The sequence below is a fragment of the Drosophila teissieri genome, chromosome 3R (genome assembly GCF_016746235.2).
Source record: "Drosophila teissieri strain GT53w chromosome 3R, Prin_Dtei_1.1, whole genome shotgun sequence".
NCBI lineage: Eukaryota > Metazoa > Arthropoda > Insecta > Diptera > Drosophilidae > Drosophila > Drosophila teissieri.
In genome coordinates, this window is record NC_053032.1 from 21,445,576 (window position 1) to 21,460,413 (window position 14,838).

General features: G+C 50.0%; 8 protein-coding genes across 8 annotated transcripts; 4 read left to right on the plus strand and 4 right to left on the minus strand.

Moving 5' to 3' along the window:
• Window positions 1–229: 229 nt before the first annotated feature.
• LOC122621911 lies at window positions 230–1,258 on the minus strand. Its single transcript, XM_043799929.1, has 2 exons — window positions 1,214–1,258; window positions 230–1,162 (listed from the first exon to the last, which is right to left on the minus strand). The coding sequence occupies exons 1-2, from the start codon at window positions 1,256–1,258 to the stop codon at window positions 230–232; spliced, it is 978 nt and encodes a 325-aa protein (XP_043655864.1).
• Window positions 1,259–1,565: 307 nt separating this feature from the next.
• On the minus strand, window positions 1,566–2,346 carry LOC122621377. Its single transcript, XM_043799222.1, has 2 exons — window positions 2,332–2,346; window positions 1,566–2,255 (listed from the first exon to the last, which is right to left on the minus strand). Exons 1-2 carry the CDS (start codon window positions 2,344–2,346, stop codon window positions 1,566–1,568), a joined length of 705 nt encoding a protein of 234 aa, XP_043655157.1.
• Window positions 2,347–3,312: 966 nt separating this feature from the next.
• LOC122621087 (pupal cuticle protein 36a) lies at window positions 3,313–4,248 on the minus strand. Its single transcript, XM_043798834.1, has one exon. It carries the CDS (start codon window positions 4,246–4,248, stop codon window positions 3,313–3,315), a length of 936 nt encoding a protein of 311 aa, XP_043654769.1.
• Window positions 4,249–5,511: 1,263 nt separating this feature from the next.
• On the minus strand, window positions 5,512–6,336 carry LOC122620530. The gene has a single exon (XM_043798030.1). It carries the CDS (start codon window positions 6,334–6,336, stop codon window positions 5,512–5,514), a length of 825 nt encoding a protein of 274 aa, XP_043653965.1.
• A 1,348-nt stretch (window positions 6,337–7,684) lies between these two features.
• LOC122620531 lies at window positions 7,685–8,428 on the plus strand. Its single transcript, XM_043798032.1, has one exon. The coding sequence runs from the start codon at window positions 7,685–7,687 to the stop codon at window positions 8,426–8,428; it is 744 nt and encodes a 247-aa protein (XP_043653967.1).
• Window positions 8,429–9,624: 1,196 nt separating this feature from the next.
• Window positions 9,625–10,314, plus strand: LOC122621572. Its single transcript, XM_043799481.1, has one exon. It carries the CDS (start codon window positions 9,625–9,627, stop codon window positions 10,312–10,314), a length of 690 nt encoding a protein of 229 aa, XP_043655416.1.
• Window positions 10,315–10,674: 360 nt separating this feature from the next.
• On the plus strand, window positions 10,675–11,646 carry LOC122620383 (glycine, alanine and asparagine-rich protein-like). Its single transcript, XM_043797813.1, has 2 exons — window positions 10,675–10,730; window positions 10,795–11,646. The coding sequence occupies exons 1-2, from the start codon at window positions 10,716–10,718 to the stop codon at window positions 11,644–11,646; spliced, it is 867 nt and encodes a 288-aa protein (XP_043653748.1). The 5' UTR covers window positions 10,675–10,715.
• Window positions 11,647–12,808: 1,162 nt separating this feature from the next.
• LOC122620382 (keratin, type 1 cytoskeletal 11-like) lies at window positions 12,809–13,788 on the plus strand. The gene is made up of 2 exons (XM_043797812.1): window positions 12,809–12,865; window positions 12,934–13,788. The coding sequence occupies exons 1-2, from the start codon at window positions 12,851–12,853 to the stop codon at window positions 13,786–13,788; spliced, it is 870 nt and encodes a 289-aa protein (XP_043653747.1). The 5' UTR covers window positions 12,809–12,850.
• Window positions 13,789–14,838: the final 1,050 nt, after the last annotated feature.

The window sequence follows — 14,838 nt, forward strand, 5'->3', positions numbered from 1 at the left end:
CGCCTGCCTGCCTGTTCATTTTTTTCATTTTATGCCTAAAGTCTAAAGTCTCGCATCGCTGATAAGCCGCTTACCGAAATTAACAACTCCAGCTGAGATCTTGGGCTGTGTAGAAGAAACACAAATTCATTGATAGATATGGGGCTTTATTCGCGGCTATAACTAGATACCCCTTGGGGCAGTCTTATGTCACTAATTTAATGTCTTAATTTGGCAGAGGGTGGCCCCTTCAGAGCCGCAGGCGTTTTCCAGGGTTGGCCGATGGAAAGACCATCCTACTGCCACGCCTATGCCGCTCATTGGCCCTAAAATCGAAACGCCTCGATCTTGCAGAGCGGTAGTCCACGCCGGCATCGTTAAAGCTGGCCGATAGATCCTGCTGAGCCTCGGGCACAGGGGGCAGATCGAGCTGTCCAATGGTGGAGGCTCCGGCTGAGGATCCAGCAGCATTGTAGCCCTGGGCAATGGAGGAGTAACTGGGCAAGGGTGGCAGATATCCGGCCTGTGGCTGATAGGCGGACTGTTGAGGGGACGGCAGATAACCCGCTTGGCCAGCTGGATACTCCTCAGATTGCGCCACCTGCTCATACTGTGGACGCTGCTCGGGATAATATCCCAAGGAGGATGCCTTTGCCGGCTGGGGAATCGAAGATCCGCCGCCGTATTGGGCCTGTATATACTGTTGGGCCTGAGCCGCTTCCTCCTCCGTCCTGTACTTAACAAAGTGAACCTGTGGCTTGTGTTTGTGTTGGGCCTTGAGGGCACTAAGTTGGCTTGCCAGCTCATTGACATCCGTCTGTTTGTTGAGCACGTAGATGGCCGTCTTATCCTCGCTGGTTTGCTTGGCCAAGGCGTTTAGGGCACCCACCACCGCCTTGTTTTCCGGAGCCTTGATAAACACCACTTGGAGGTTCTTCTCGGCAAGGGATGATAACTTAGTTTCCGCCAAATCCGCCTCCTCCGCAGAATCGTAAGGAGCTTCGAAGGCGTAAAAGTGCTTGTGAAAGTCTGCGTTCTCCTGGTAGTGATTACCCGGCTGCCTGGGGTATCGTTCATCGCCCAAAACGGCTTCGTTTCCATAGCTATTCACGGCTCCTCCATAACTATTCTGCTGATACTGGTAGCCCAGTTCCGCTGAGCTGCCCGCCAACAACGTGAGAAACTAGGACAGATTTTACGATCTTATGCGAAACAAATTTTCAGCTAAACTCACCACTATTCCCAGCATGATATAACCAATGCGAAGAGCAAAAAACATTTAACTGACAATCGCGAGAGGGCACAGCATTTTATAATATTTTGCCCTCCAAAGTGGTTGGATGGGTGTATCCAAATCGGGAATACTGCCAACCTTATAGGGCAATTAGTCCAATGTCGCTCGCAAATGTATTACAACATTCGCGATTCCCACCATCTATTACAACACTCTTTTATATTAACAATATTTTATTGGGGACAACAGGTATCGAAATTCGAGGGATTTACAAACTAGGCAAAGTGGGTCGCAGCGAGTGCGTAGGAATCGTTGATGGGGGTCATGGGTCAGTCTGAGGTCAGTGCACTGCCTATTGGCGGAGACGAAGCACCGAAGCGGGCAGGTAGGAGCTGCCAGGAGCCGAGGGAGCGGCCACCTGCTGGACAGCTGGCTGAGATGCGAAGTTCAGGACGGGAGCCACGCCTCCGTTCTGGATGGTGGAGGATCCTCCCAGCTGATCGTACTGCGACTGGATGGCCTGCTGGGCGTTGAGGGCATCCTGGTTGGTGCGGTACTTGACGAAGTGCACCTCGGGCTTGTTGTTGTTGTTGTTGCGGATGGCGTTGAGCTTGTTGCTCAGATCACCGATGTCGGCCTGCTTGTTCAGGACATAGATGGCGGTCTCCTGCTGTCCAGCCTGCTTGGCCAGAGCCACGGCAGCGTTCTCCAGGCCAGTGTTCTCGGGTCCCTTGATGAAGATCACGCGCAGGGCCTTGTTCAGGGAGCCGGAAACCTGCTCGGAGCCAGCTGGTTCCAGGAAGTCCTGCTCATCGGCGGTGTAGGTGAAGAACTCCTTCTGGAGCTCGGCCTGGGGAGCCGCATAGTTGGTGGCCACAGCGGAGGGAGCCGTTTCGAGGGCGGGAGCAGGCGCATACGACTCGACGGGGGCATCCTGGCTGGCGGCCACCGAAGGAGCAAAGGAGGCGATGGCAGGAGCAGAGGCTGCAGGCTGGTAGTTGTAGCCACTCCTGGCACTGACGGCAGCCACGAGGCACAGAGCCTGCAAATAATCAGTATCAGTATGAGATCCTTGATCATCTCCTTAGAGATGAGATCCTTGAGTCCGAAGTACTTACAATAAGGACGCGCATGTTGATTTTTGGTGTGTAGATGGATAACTCCGCTCGGTTTGCTGGATCGAAGGCAAGTATGTCCAACTCCACGACGCCCACGACTTTTATGCAAAACCACTGCAGATTGCAACTCTTTGTTTATGGCCATCATTTGGTTTTTTAATTGGCCGTCTTTGATTTGGCACCTCATACCGAGCATTTCGCCGAGCATTTGCTCCTGTATCAGCCAATCTGCAGTTTGGCCAATTCCCAATTCGCATTTTGTCACCGTTTGTTTCTCTGCTATTATCTTTGAACTTTGCTGCTGGCTGGCTAACTTCATTCGAGTTTGTTTTTCTGCTTAATCATGGCGGTGGTGAGCATAATTTGTATGATTTTTCTAAACAAACTTCGGCCACTTCTCTGCTTATGCTAATCGAGCGTATAGTGGGTGCTCTTGAAAAGATCTGTCGCTGACCACTTTGGCTCTTTGTTATTGGCCATTCATCCGGCCACTCTGTTATCACTCATACATTATGTATGCCGTCTTGCCGTCTTGCCGTCTTGGTTCCGTCTTGCAGTTGCCATAAATTTGAGCGCTAATAGTTTGTCTAACCTTTTACTTCACGCAGATTAACATTTTAATTATGATAAAAAATTTTCATCGATTGTTTTTTTCCTCTGCATCCCAAAACATGTAAATTTTTTATTGATTTCCACTTGTATTCCATTTGGCGCCATCGCTTTGGAATTTTTATTGCCACTCCGGGCGTGTAATAAACGCCGAGCTTTGCAATTTCTCACTCGCCCCGAAGTGAGTGGCTCAATCGTCAAAAATTCCCGACATTTTTATGGTTTGCTCACAGTTCCCACACACAGCACAGAAATAGCCAAATAATTAATTTTAAAAAGAATTGTATTTGAGCGGTTCGTTCGACAAATCAACAAGATAACACAATAAAGTCAACAAATAGTTCAGCTTCAAAAGCAATGGCATGGCACTTCCTAGTGGCGGTAACGCAGACGACGCAGCACCGACGACGGCAGGTACGAGTTCTCGGGGATCTGGGCGGTGGCCTGACGCACTGGTCCTGCAGAGGCGAAGTTCAGGGCGGAGGCAACACCACCGTTGTGGGCCTGGCTGGATCCTCCCAGCTGGTCGTACTGCGACTGGATGGCGCGCTGGGCGTTGGCAGCATCCTCGGGAGTCCTGTACTTGACGAAGTGCACCTCGGGCTTGTTGTTGGAGTTGCTGCGGATGGCGTTCAGCTTGCTGGCCAGATCTCCGATGTCGGCCTGCTTGTTCAGCACATAGATGGCGGTCTCCTGCTGGGCAGCCTGCTTGGCGAGGGCGAGGGCAGCGTTCTCCAGGCCACGGTTCTCGGGTCCCTTGATGAAGACCACACGCAGACCCTTGTTCACGGAGCTGGCAACGCGTTCCAAAGCCTGAGGCTCATCGAAATCGGCTTCGTCGGCGGAGTAGGTGAAGAACTCCTTCTGGAGCTCAGCAGCAGGGGCGGGGGCGTTGTAGGAGACGGGGGCGCTCAGTCCAGCGGAACCCAGATCGGCTCCGAAGCCGGAGGATCCCAGTCCAGATCCAAGACCGGAGGATCCCAGTCCAGATCCAATACCGGAGGATCCAATACCAGATCCCAGTCCAGAGGATCCAAAATCGATGGAGCCACCGCCAAAGCCGCCGTCCAAGCTGCCGAAGTTGCTGCCGCCTCCCAGGCTCACGGATCCACCGCCGCCTCCCAGGCTCAAGGATCCACCGCCGCCGCCCAGGCTCAGGGATCCACCGCCGCCTCCCAGGCTCAGGGATCCACCGCTTCCAGGAGCGAAGGAGAGACCGGAGCTGGAGTGGCCCACGGGCTTGTAGTTGTAGCCGAGCTTGTCGGCGGAGGCGATGGCCACGAGGCACAGGACGACAAAGGCGCGCATCTTGCTGTTAACTGATTGCTGTTCTAGTTGGAGCTCCGGAGTCGGAAGTCAGAATGATGTCGAACTGAGCCGCCGTGCCATTTATATGGCTTGGTCGACACGGCAGGGGCGTCAATCAGAACAGGCGTATGACGGCGGACAGCGTGCTGGAGATCGCGATAAGGTTCGCATTGTCTGCGCGCCTAACCTGTTTTTCGGTTTTTCTTTTTCCACTTGGCGGCTTTGGGCCCGATTGGGCTCGATTGGGTCTAGAGCGATTGGCAGAAGCTGGGGCAAAAGCAGAAGCCGTGGCGTTGGCGGCGGCGTTGATTAAAATTTGATGAACTTGCAGCTTAGGGAAAAACAAAATTTTTTATGTAAATCAGGCGACAAAGGGCTGGGCAGTAGCGGCTCCAAGCTCGGAGCTTCAAGCTCCAAATTGTCTGTCTATGCAGTAGCCGCATTCTTTTGTTCGCCCATTTTGTTATGCAAATCGAGCTGGGCATGATTGAAAGTGCGACTCTGGCCCTCCAATTTTGGGCTAATTTCCCAGCTTAATAATTTTAAATTGCCCGCCCCAATGGAGTTTAGGCATTTGACCATTGTCGTCTGTCGTCCGATGTCTCGTGCAATTTGTCAAACCGAGTGCCATCTCAATTTCGAACCGCGAAGTGCGTGGGCATGGGCAGCCAAGTAGCCGATAAGCCATATGTTATACACCAGATTATACAGATTATCACGCACCCGATTATACAAAGCGATGGCAGAGAAAACATCTTAGGTTTCCGCTCATTTGCAATTTTCACAAACAGCTTAGCCGGACGGACTCATAATTCAACGCAAGTCGAACTCGTTTGCCAACCGCCGAATGCGAAAATTTTTTCGAGCTCGGAAATTTAATTCAAGCCGATTATATGCCTAAGAATGTTCGCCGCGAAGATCCGCAAGTTCGCTTAACAATTTACATTTTTAAACAATTTTATTCGGTCCTCAAATCTAAACAATAACACAGGAATGTCGTGTATTCGCCTCCAGTCTACTTGGTAGGGTGGTTCTTTTGTCTATCCATAAGTTTATCATTTAAATTTAAATAAAGGGTGTGGTGTATATTTTAGGATATTATTACATATATTCAATCCTAGGGGAACTTAAAAGTTGCTCACTAGCACCAAGTCTTCACAGCCCTCTAAATGAATTGAAAGAAATTTGAAAAAGTATATTAATAAACAACTTTATTTCGTGCTAAAATCTCAACAATAACAAAGAATGTCCAGTGACAGGAACTTAGAAACGCAGGCGGCGCAGAATGTTGGCGGGCAAGTAGGAGCTTCCTGGAGTGGCAGGTGGCACATACGAGGAGATGGGAGCAGTAGCCTCCGGCTGGGAGGCGGGCAGGAACTGGGCGGGCGCCTGGCTGCTGGCAGCCTGGACAGGAGCGGGCTGGGAGGCAAAGTGCAGGGTGGAGGCCACTCCACCATCTTGAGCCTGGGAAGATCCTCCCAACTGATCGTACTGACCCTGGATGGCGCGCTGGGCGTTGGCAGCGTCCTCGGGAGTCCTGTACTTCACGAAGTGCACCTCGGGCTTGTTGTTGTTGTTGTTGCGGATGGCGTTGAGCTTGTTGGCCAGATCCCCAATGTCGGCCTGCTTGTTGAGGACATAGATGGCGGTCTCCTGCTGGGCAGCCTGCTTGGCCAGAGCCAGAGCGGCATCCTCCAGACCGCGGTTCTCGGGTCCCTTGATGAAGACCACGCGCAGGCCCTTGTTCACGGCGTTGGCGGCCTGGTCGGAGGCAGCTGGGTCGTAGAAGTCACCCTCGTCGGCGGTGTAGGTGAAGAACTCCTTCTCGAGTTGGGCCTGAGGAGCGGCGTAGTTGGGGGCGGCAGCGGATTGGGAACCTTCCAGGGCATCGGCAATAGATGATGGACCGGCGGCGAAGGATGCACTGGGTGCTGGAGCGAAAGCGGGTGCATCGCTGCTGGCCGATCCGGATGGCTGGAAGCTCAATCCTGAGGAGGAGTGGGCCACGGGCTGGTAGTTGTAGCCCAGTTTGTCGGCTCTGGCCAGAACGGCGAGGCAGAGGCAAAGAACGGCGGAGAACTGATGCATGTTGAGCGGGTGAGGTGGCTGTGGGATTTGATGGTGGTGTCTAATGGTTCTTTTGCTTTTATGCAGATGAAAGCCACAGCTATGCAAAACGCTCTGCATAAAGTGGTCTAATTATGGCCTAAGCCACCTAGATCAGGCAGTTCCCCAGTGCCAGTACCAGTACCACCCCGTTAAAATATCTAAAATATGCAAGCGAAGCGGGTGGCTGCACCATGAGGTCAACTTAGAAACTTGGAAACTGAGAAAATCAGAAACTCAGAAACTCAGAAGGAAGAGGTATGGGCCATGTATGAGCCGTGGCTGGCGCCATAAAATTCATATTAAATTCAATATGCTGCCTTAATCAATAATTCGCGTATTCTTCACCGCCGCTTTTGGCCAGTGCTGTGGGCCAACCTTGCCGTTTTGGTATTTTTCATGTAGCTTTATCGTTGAAATCAATAAAATCTGGCTATAAAAAGCCGCGGACAGAGCATCAAGAGCATCGTAAACCCCATTTGGGGCTATTTAGATGGATGCTTTGTTACTCAGGCATGTATGTACATCCATGTGTATCACGAAAATCCAAACCCATTCCCAGTACGCCCCAGTACGGGATGAGAAGTGTCACCCAAATCGGTTTGGAGAGCAAACAAAACGTTTGACAGGCCGTTTCACATGCAAATGAGGCGCGCCTAGTCGCGTTACCGCTGCCAAAAATAAATATTTTAACGATTCGCCAAATTATTATTGCCTTATTCAGCGGCTTTGTCTTGTCGTCGTGGTCGCTGTGTTAGCTGCTTTATGCAAATGTCGCGGCGGGTGGAGGCGACCTTCCATCCGCCGGAAGTGAGGAATCGAACTCATCGCTAAATATAGCCGCCATCTTTACTCAAACTTTACCCAATATACAATATATACATGATTTCTGATCACCTAGGCTGGTCGCCAATTAAAAACTGCACCGCTGCGCCTTGTCAGCGCCAAATCAGATAATTCGATAATTGGTCTCTTAATAAATTACTTGGCGCCATCTGACTTGGCAATCCGAGTCGGACTACGAACCTCCTCACTGGCCAATTCTGGCTAGCTGCTAATTTGCATGCCGCTTTCCGCAGAGTAAAGCAGTCAGTAAAAACAAAGGCATGCAAATATTTGCAACCGCAGCAGCAGTGTGACGAATCATAAAATTATATTATAAATTTAACATTTTAATCTCTTATTTATGCATTTTTGAGGCAAATTCGAACTGTTCATAATTCATATCGCCTCATAATGCAGCCGAAGAACTGAATATTGCACCTATAAAAGCCAAAATATCGAATCGATAAGTCAGTAACCAATCATCTTTGCAATCCAAACAGTCAACATGCGTTCCTTCATCGTCCTCTGCCTTATTGCCTTGGCCACGGCCGACAAACTGGGCTACAACTACCAGCCCGTCGCCCACTCCTCCTCAGGATTGAGCTTCCAGCCATCCGGATCGGCCAGCAGCGATGCACCCGCTTTCGCTCCAGCACCCAGTGCATCCTTCGCCGGCGGTCCATCATCCATTGCCGATGCCCTGGAAGGATCCCAATCCGCTGCCGCCCCCAACTACGCCGCTCCTCAGGCCCAACTCGAGAAGGAGTTCTTCACCTACACCGCCGACGAGGGTGACTTCTACGACCCAGCTGCCTCCGACCAGGCCGCCAACGCCGTGAACAAGGGCCTGCGCGTGGTCTTCATCAAGGGACCCGAGAACCGCGGTCTGGAGGATGCCGCTCTGGCTCTGGCCAAGCAGGCTGCCCAGCAGGAGACCGCCATCTATGTCCTGAACAAGCAGGCCGACATCGGAGATCTGGCCAGCAAGTTGAACGCCATCCGCAACAACAACAACAACAAGCCCGAGGTGCATTTCGTCAAGTACAGGACTCCCGAGGATGCTGCCAACGCCCAGCGCGCCATCCAGGGTCAGTACGACCAGCTGGGAGGATCCAGCCAGGCGCAGAACGGAGGTGTTGCCTCCACCCTGAACTTCGCCTCCCAGGCCGCTCCCCGAGAGAGCACCGCTGCCAGTGCTCCAGGACCAAGCTACCTGCCCGCCAACATCTTCCGCCGCTTGCGTCTCTAAGTGACTTTTACCGAATGTTGAGTTGTTGCCTAGTTATCCTGTTGCTTTATTCCATAAATAAAACGAAGAAATAATTTTAATCTGAATTGATTTCTATGATTAACTCCCTTTAAGACGGGAATTATCCGAAATAGGCTTATAAATCTAGTCTGATCAATACTGTTAAAGAATTAGTATATGAGAAAAAACTTTCAAAAAGAAAAATGATTATTTTATATATCCAACTGTAAGAAACAATGAACGCATAGTTCTTAAAAGGTGAGGAAGTTATAATTAAGCGTTAACTAATGTGAATATTTGCATTAAGGAACATAAGGTTTCATTCGGTTAGCTAGAATGACACAGCCTCATCGAAAGTTTTTATTTTGTGGACCTCTGAAATGTATAAGTGGAACTCTTGTGGAAAATATCCTTTTTCTGTGCCAAACAAAGCAGTTTCATGATTATCATTTTGGACAACGATTGTTTGTCAGTTCCTCCTAATTTTAAACTGACGCGACCCGAGATTTCTGGCTCTTATATAGGGGACTTGTGTGGAATTCCCAGGCTATTTAGAACAGGTTTTCCCAGAGTTCAAAGCAAGCTTCCGACATTCTTTTTGACTTTGAACCGCAAACTAAAAAGTCGCTTCAAATTCTAGACCCACTTTCGATAGCGAAAGAGCGACAAACAGAAAGCAACAAGAAGTCATAAACTATGAATAGAGTATGCATAGATTAAGCTTTTATCGTTTCGTAGGCGGAACTCCCAGAATGCATCACATTGTGTTTGACTTTAACGACCCTCAGAACATTTGTAGCCGGACTCGGACTTTTTTTTTGGAAACGGGTTTGATAGTTCTGCAGCATTTTCCCCAATCGAATTCCGGGCAGTTTTGGCCCGGTCAAGAATAGATCGCGGCGCCATGAACCGGTCGAGAATTGGGCTTTTGCAATTGGACAGTAAGTCGGGGGTCGCCGACTGGATGGATTGGCGAGAATTTGAGGATAGTTTTGCATAATCATTTCATAAGCGCACCGCTTAGCATAAAAAACTAGTTGAGTTATAGAGCAACCCGACGGGAATGGTGTCGCCTATAGTTCTAAGTGGATTCTAACTACGCCAGTCGGGTATATAAGCTGCTCGCCTCAGTCTCAGGATTCAGTCTTGGCCTTTGCCTCTTCAGCACACCCAGCCTACAAAATCAAATCTTCACCATGCGTTTCCTCATCGCTTTCTGCCTGATTGGTGCCGCCTGCGCCCAGTACAACTACGGAGCGGGATTTACCGGAGCCGCCTCCGACAATGTTCCCAGCTACTCCGGCAGCGGTGTTAGCGACTCCTACGACGGCGCCGCCAGCAGCCCGGACTACTCGGTCTCCAGCGAGCTGAACAAGGAGTACTACACCTTCGAGGCTGACGAGAGCCAGTTCGAGGATCCTCTGGCCGCCCAGAAGATCGCCAGCTCCGTGAACAAGGGCCTGCGCGTGGTCTTCATCAAGGGACCCGAGAACCGTGGCCTGGAGAACGCTGCTCTGGCTCTGGCCAAGCAGGCTGCCGAGCAGAGGACCGCCATCTATGTGCTGAACAAGCAGACCGACATTGGAGACCTCGCCCAGAAGTTCAATGCCGCCCGCCAGAACGCCAACCAGCGTCCTGAGGTGCACTTCGTCAAGTACCGCACTCCCGAGGATGCGGCCAACGCCCAGCGTGCCATCCAGTCGCAGTACGATAACCTGGGTGGATCCAGCCAGTCCATCAACGGCGGCGTGGCCAATGCCATCAACTTCGCCTCCGCTGCCCCCGCTGCTCCCGCTAGTCGTGGCCCCAACTACTCCGCTCCAGCCGCCGCCACCAGCAGCTCCTACCTGCCCGCCAACATCCTGCGTCGCCTGCGCATCCGCTAAGGGCCGAACGGAAGCTGACAGTTGTTAAATGTGTTGTAGAAATGTAATTGAATAAAATAAAACGAAAATCGATAAAAACCAATACACTTTGAATCATGCTTTGAATCTAGATCTTTCAAGTGGCTGCCTTTGTCAGCGGCTATTGCAATTTGTTTGTTTTTTAATAGCTTTTCCTTATAATAACATTTATGCAAAGCTGAATTGCTCTGCGAGCCCGAACAAAAGCCGTTCGCTGCCTACTTTGTAGGCGGACAAAACATTTAGCAGCATCAGCTCTTTGTCTTCGACAAACTGCGCCGCCAGCTTCGAAGTTGGCTTAGTATATATAGTTACCGTCGCCGTGGTCATAGGCAGAAGCAATTTGTGCTCCGAACCAAGAGAACCTCAAACCCAAACTCAAGATGCGCGCCTTCATCGTAAGTGGTTTAGCCAGGAGTTCCGCCAAAATCACAACTAATGGATAACCCTCGATTACTTTAGGTAATGTGCCTGGTGGCAGTCGCCTGCGCCGATAAGCTCGGCTACAACTACCAGCCCGTGGGCCACTCCAGCTCCGGGCTGTCCTTTGCTCCTGGCAGTGGCTCTATCAGCGGTGGATCCATTGGAGGAGGCTCCATTGGAGGAGGTTCCATCGGAGGAGGCTCCATTGGAGGAGGTTCCATTGGAGGAGGCTCCATTGGAGGAGGCTTCATTGGAGGTGGCTCTATCGGAGGAGGAAGCATCGGAGGTGGTTCCCTCGGTGGTGGCTCCATCGATTCCGGCCTCGGCGGATTCGGTGGTCTAGGTGGTGGCGACGCTCTGGCCGCTCCCGTCTCCTACAACGCCCCCGCTCCCGCTGCTGAACTCGAGAAGGAGTTCTTCACCTTCACCGCCAACGAGCAGGACTTCGATGAGCCCCAGGAACTGGAGCGTGTTGCTGGATCCGTGAACAAGGGTCTGCGCGTTGTCTTCATCAAGGGACCCGAGAACCGTGGTCTGGAGAACGCTGCCCTCGCCCTCGCCAAGCAGGCTGCCCAGCAGGAGACCGCCATCTATGTCCTGAACAAGCAGGCCGACATTGGAGATCTGGCCAGCAAGTTGAACGCCATCCGCAACAACAACAACAACAAGCCCGAGGTGCACTTCGTCAAGTACCGCACTCCCGAGGATGCTGCCAATGCCCAGCGCGCTATCCAGGGTCAGTACGACCAGCTGGGAGGATCCTCTCAGGCCCACAACGGTGGTGTGGCCTCCGCCCTGAACTTCGCCTCCGCTGGTCCCGTCCAGAAGGCCAATGCTCAGATCCCTGAGAACTCGTACCTGCCCACTTCCATCTTCCGTCGTCGTTTGTAAGGATTGTAGCGAATTCGAGATGAAGGCGTTGACTGTTCTTGTTAAATCTTATTGTTGAACTTTATTGATAATTAATATAAAAAAATTCTGAATCCAAATACTTTGCGATATTTTATTCTACATGGTGGTAAAGTAAACAATCGTGATTACTTTCTGATAACGACATCAGTGGATTAACAAGTTGGCTTTCAGACAAGCATTTCTGTCATTTATAGGAAACTATTAACTATTTTTATTGGAAACCCATTATTGGTATCCAATTTTTAATACGAATTTATTTTTAAGAATAGCATTATAAACCTAAGGAGCTTTAACATCCATTGAGAAATTTGTGAGCAATTTTACCCAATACATCTTCCTGATGACCTTGACGTTTGATATTTGTCATAACCAAAATATTATACTACCAAGGACTTTAAATTAACTTCAAGCTCGAAGTACTGAAGAAGGAATAAATTAAAGTATTTCCGCATATTTCCTATGTAGGCTAAATGTTTTTACGACAAAAAAGGCAAATTATTAAATATAAAAATATCGTTTTCATCACTCCAAGCAAAGTCTTCTATTTTATTAGTAATATATGCGAAAAAAAAGAATCAATGAACTGGGGGCGGCTTTTCAAACATCTCATTAGACGAATTGCTAAATTTAGCGCTTGCATCATGTCCATAAATCAGAACTAAACAGATGTGTCGAAAACGATTATGGTGACTAAACGATTGTCAGTCAGTCGGTAAACCCAAGTGCAAATGTCCTACATAAAACGAGCTTTTAGCCTTGCCGAAGAATTTGTAAAAAAATGTATTTCATATAATACCTAATTATGACCCATCTGCATGATAAACTCATTCCGACGTGCTCGCGACATATTAATTTTATAATTTAATATGAATTCTTGTAAACTATTGGACGAAACTCGAAATATTTGAATCATCATTTGAATAACCCACAACGACCAAACTCTGCCCATTGAAACGCAACCAAAAAATTCCACACCGAACATTAAAAAAACCGAGGAAGCAAAAACCTTTGTAGGCGGCAAAACACACTGGCTTCAAAGAGATCTCCATGCAGCAGACGCCGCGGCGGTATCTTTGTCTTTATCAGCCTCCAAGATGGATTTGTATAAATAATAAAGATCGCTCCTAGCCAGAGACACAAGCAACTCATACCTCAAAGCAAAAGAACCAGCAATCAGCTCAAGATGCGCGCATTCATCGTAAGTAGCGCGCTCAAGGATTCAAAGGATTATACGCCAGGATAACACTTCTCTCTTCATGCCCCCAGGTCCTGTGTTTGGTGGCAGTCACCTGCGCCGATAAGCTCGGCTACAACTACCAGCCCGTGGGCCACTCCAGCTCCGGACTGTCCTTTGCTCCTGGCAGTGGCAGCATTGGAGGTGGCTCCATTGGCGGAGGCTCCATTGGAGGAGGCTCCATTGGCGGAGGCTCCATTGGAGGAGGTTCCATTGGAGGAGGCTCCATCGGAGGAGGCTTCATTGGTGGTGGCTCTATCGGAGGAGGAAGCATCGGAGGTGGTTCCATCGGTGGTGGCTCCATCGACTCCGGTCTTGGTGGACTCGGTGGTCTGGGAGGTGGCGACGCTCTGGCCGCTCCCGTCTCCTACAACGCCCCCGCTCCCGCTGCTGAACTCGAGAAGGAGTTCTTCACCTTCACCGCCAACGAGCAGGACTTTGATGAGCCCCAGGAACTGGAGCGCGTTGCTGGATCCGTGAACAAGGGACTGCGCGTCGTCTTCATCAAGGGACCCGAGAACCGTGGTCTGGAGGATGCCGCTCTGGCTCTGGCCAAGCAGGCTGCCCAGCAGGAGACCGCCATCTATGTCCTGAACAAGCAGGCCGACATTGGAGATCTGGCCAGCAAGTTGAACGCCATCCGCAACAACAACAACAACAAGCCCGAGGTGCACTTCGTCAAGTACAGGACTCCCGAGGATGCTGCCAACGCCCAGCGCGCCATCCAGGGTCAGTACGACCAGCTGGGAGGATCTTCCCAGGCTCATGATGGTGGTGTCGCCCCCGCCCTGAACTTCGCGTCCGCTGGTCCCGTCCAGAAGGCCAATGCTCAGATCCCTGAGAACGCCTACCTGCCCACTTCGGTGTTCCGTCGTCTGCGTTTCTAAGAAGGCTGCGCCATGGAGTCCATTAACTTAAGCAAATCTCGACTGAAGAACTCATTCTTCCTGTTACACGTTGTTGACTAATGCATAATTACACCAATAAATTTGAAATTTAAATACGAAAATTCGAACAAAGGTCTGCCTTATGTGTTTTATAGAGTGACATTTTTATGGCGGCTTTGCCATAGTAGCTAATGGTGCATTAAGTCCGCCTTGTTTGGCTTGATTGTTTGCGGATGGGTTAAGTATAAAAAGTGCCCTTCAAACTATAAATATCTCGAATCGACGACATCAAGATAAGGAAGGCATTTCGGAGCATCGGAGCAGGTTTCCCTTATGAGTTTACCTCCCCGCATCATGCTCAGCGAGACTTTCCATACAAATCGATGGACTAATTGTCTGACATAGCCAACTCGCATGCCGCCAAATTAATCGTCTACAAGATTAGATCCACCCACTTGGCCGGCGGGAAGCATTAATATCGGACTCCCGGCCAACGAGGAACTGGTTCTTTACCGCCGACAGCTCAAGGTCGCGGAGATGCCAACAACTGTTAGATGACCTGGTTTCCGAGGCCCGTCGTGTGTCACGTACAATTAGAAAGGAATCTCAAGTGCAACCCACATACGAAGGCAATGAAGATTTATGCCCAATCGAAACCTGATTAGCCATAAAAACAAAGTCTAATCATTAATTTTATTAAGCTGACGATCACTTTTTTGTTGAAATCATTAACAAATAAGCGGTTCTGTATACATATTCAAGCAAATATAACAAAACAATCGGATTGAAACAGCCCAGAGAGATCGGTTATTTTTCTTTTTCTTCTTTTTTTTTGTGCATAAATTATAAGCCAATTATGGGTGAATCACGATAGTTCGGAAAACGACTGGACTCGCCATCGGATCTCAGCTCGGACTTGGACTCCGAGTCGGAGTCGGAGTCTCAACTCAGTCGGCGGCATGATTGAAGCTGCCTTTGGCTCAAAACAATGTGTTAAATGTGTTAAGAGCGAAATTATGTTAGCAGATTAACAGCATTCCGAAAACCCGA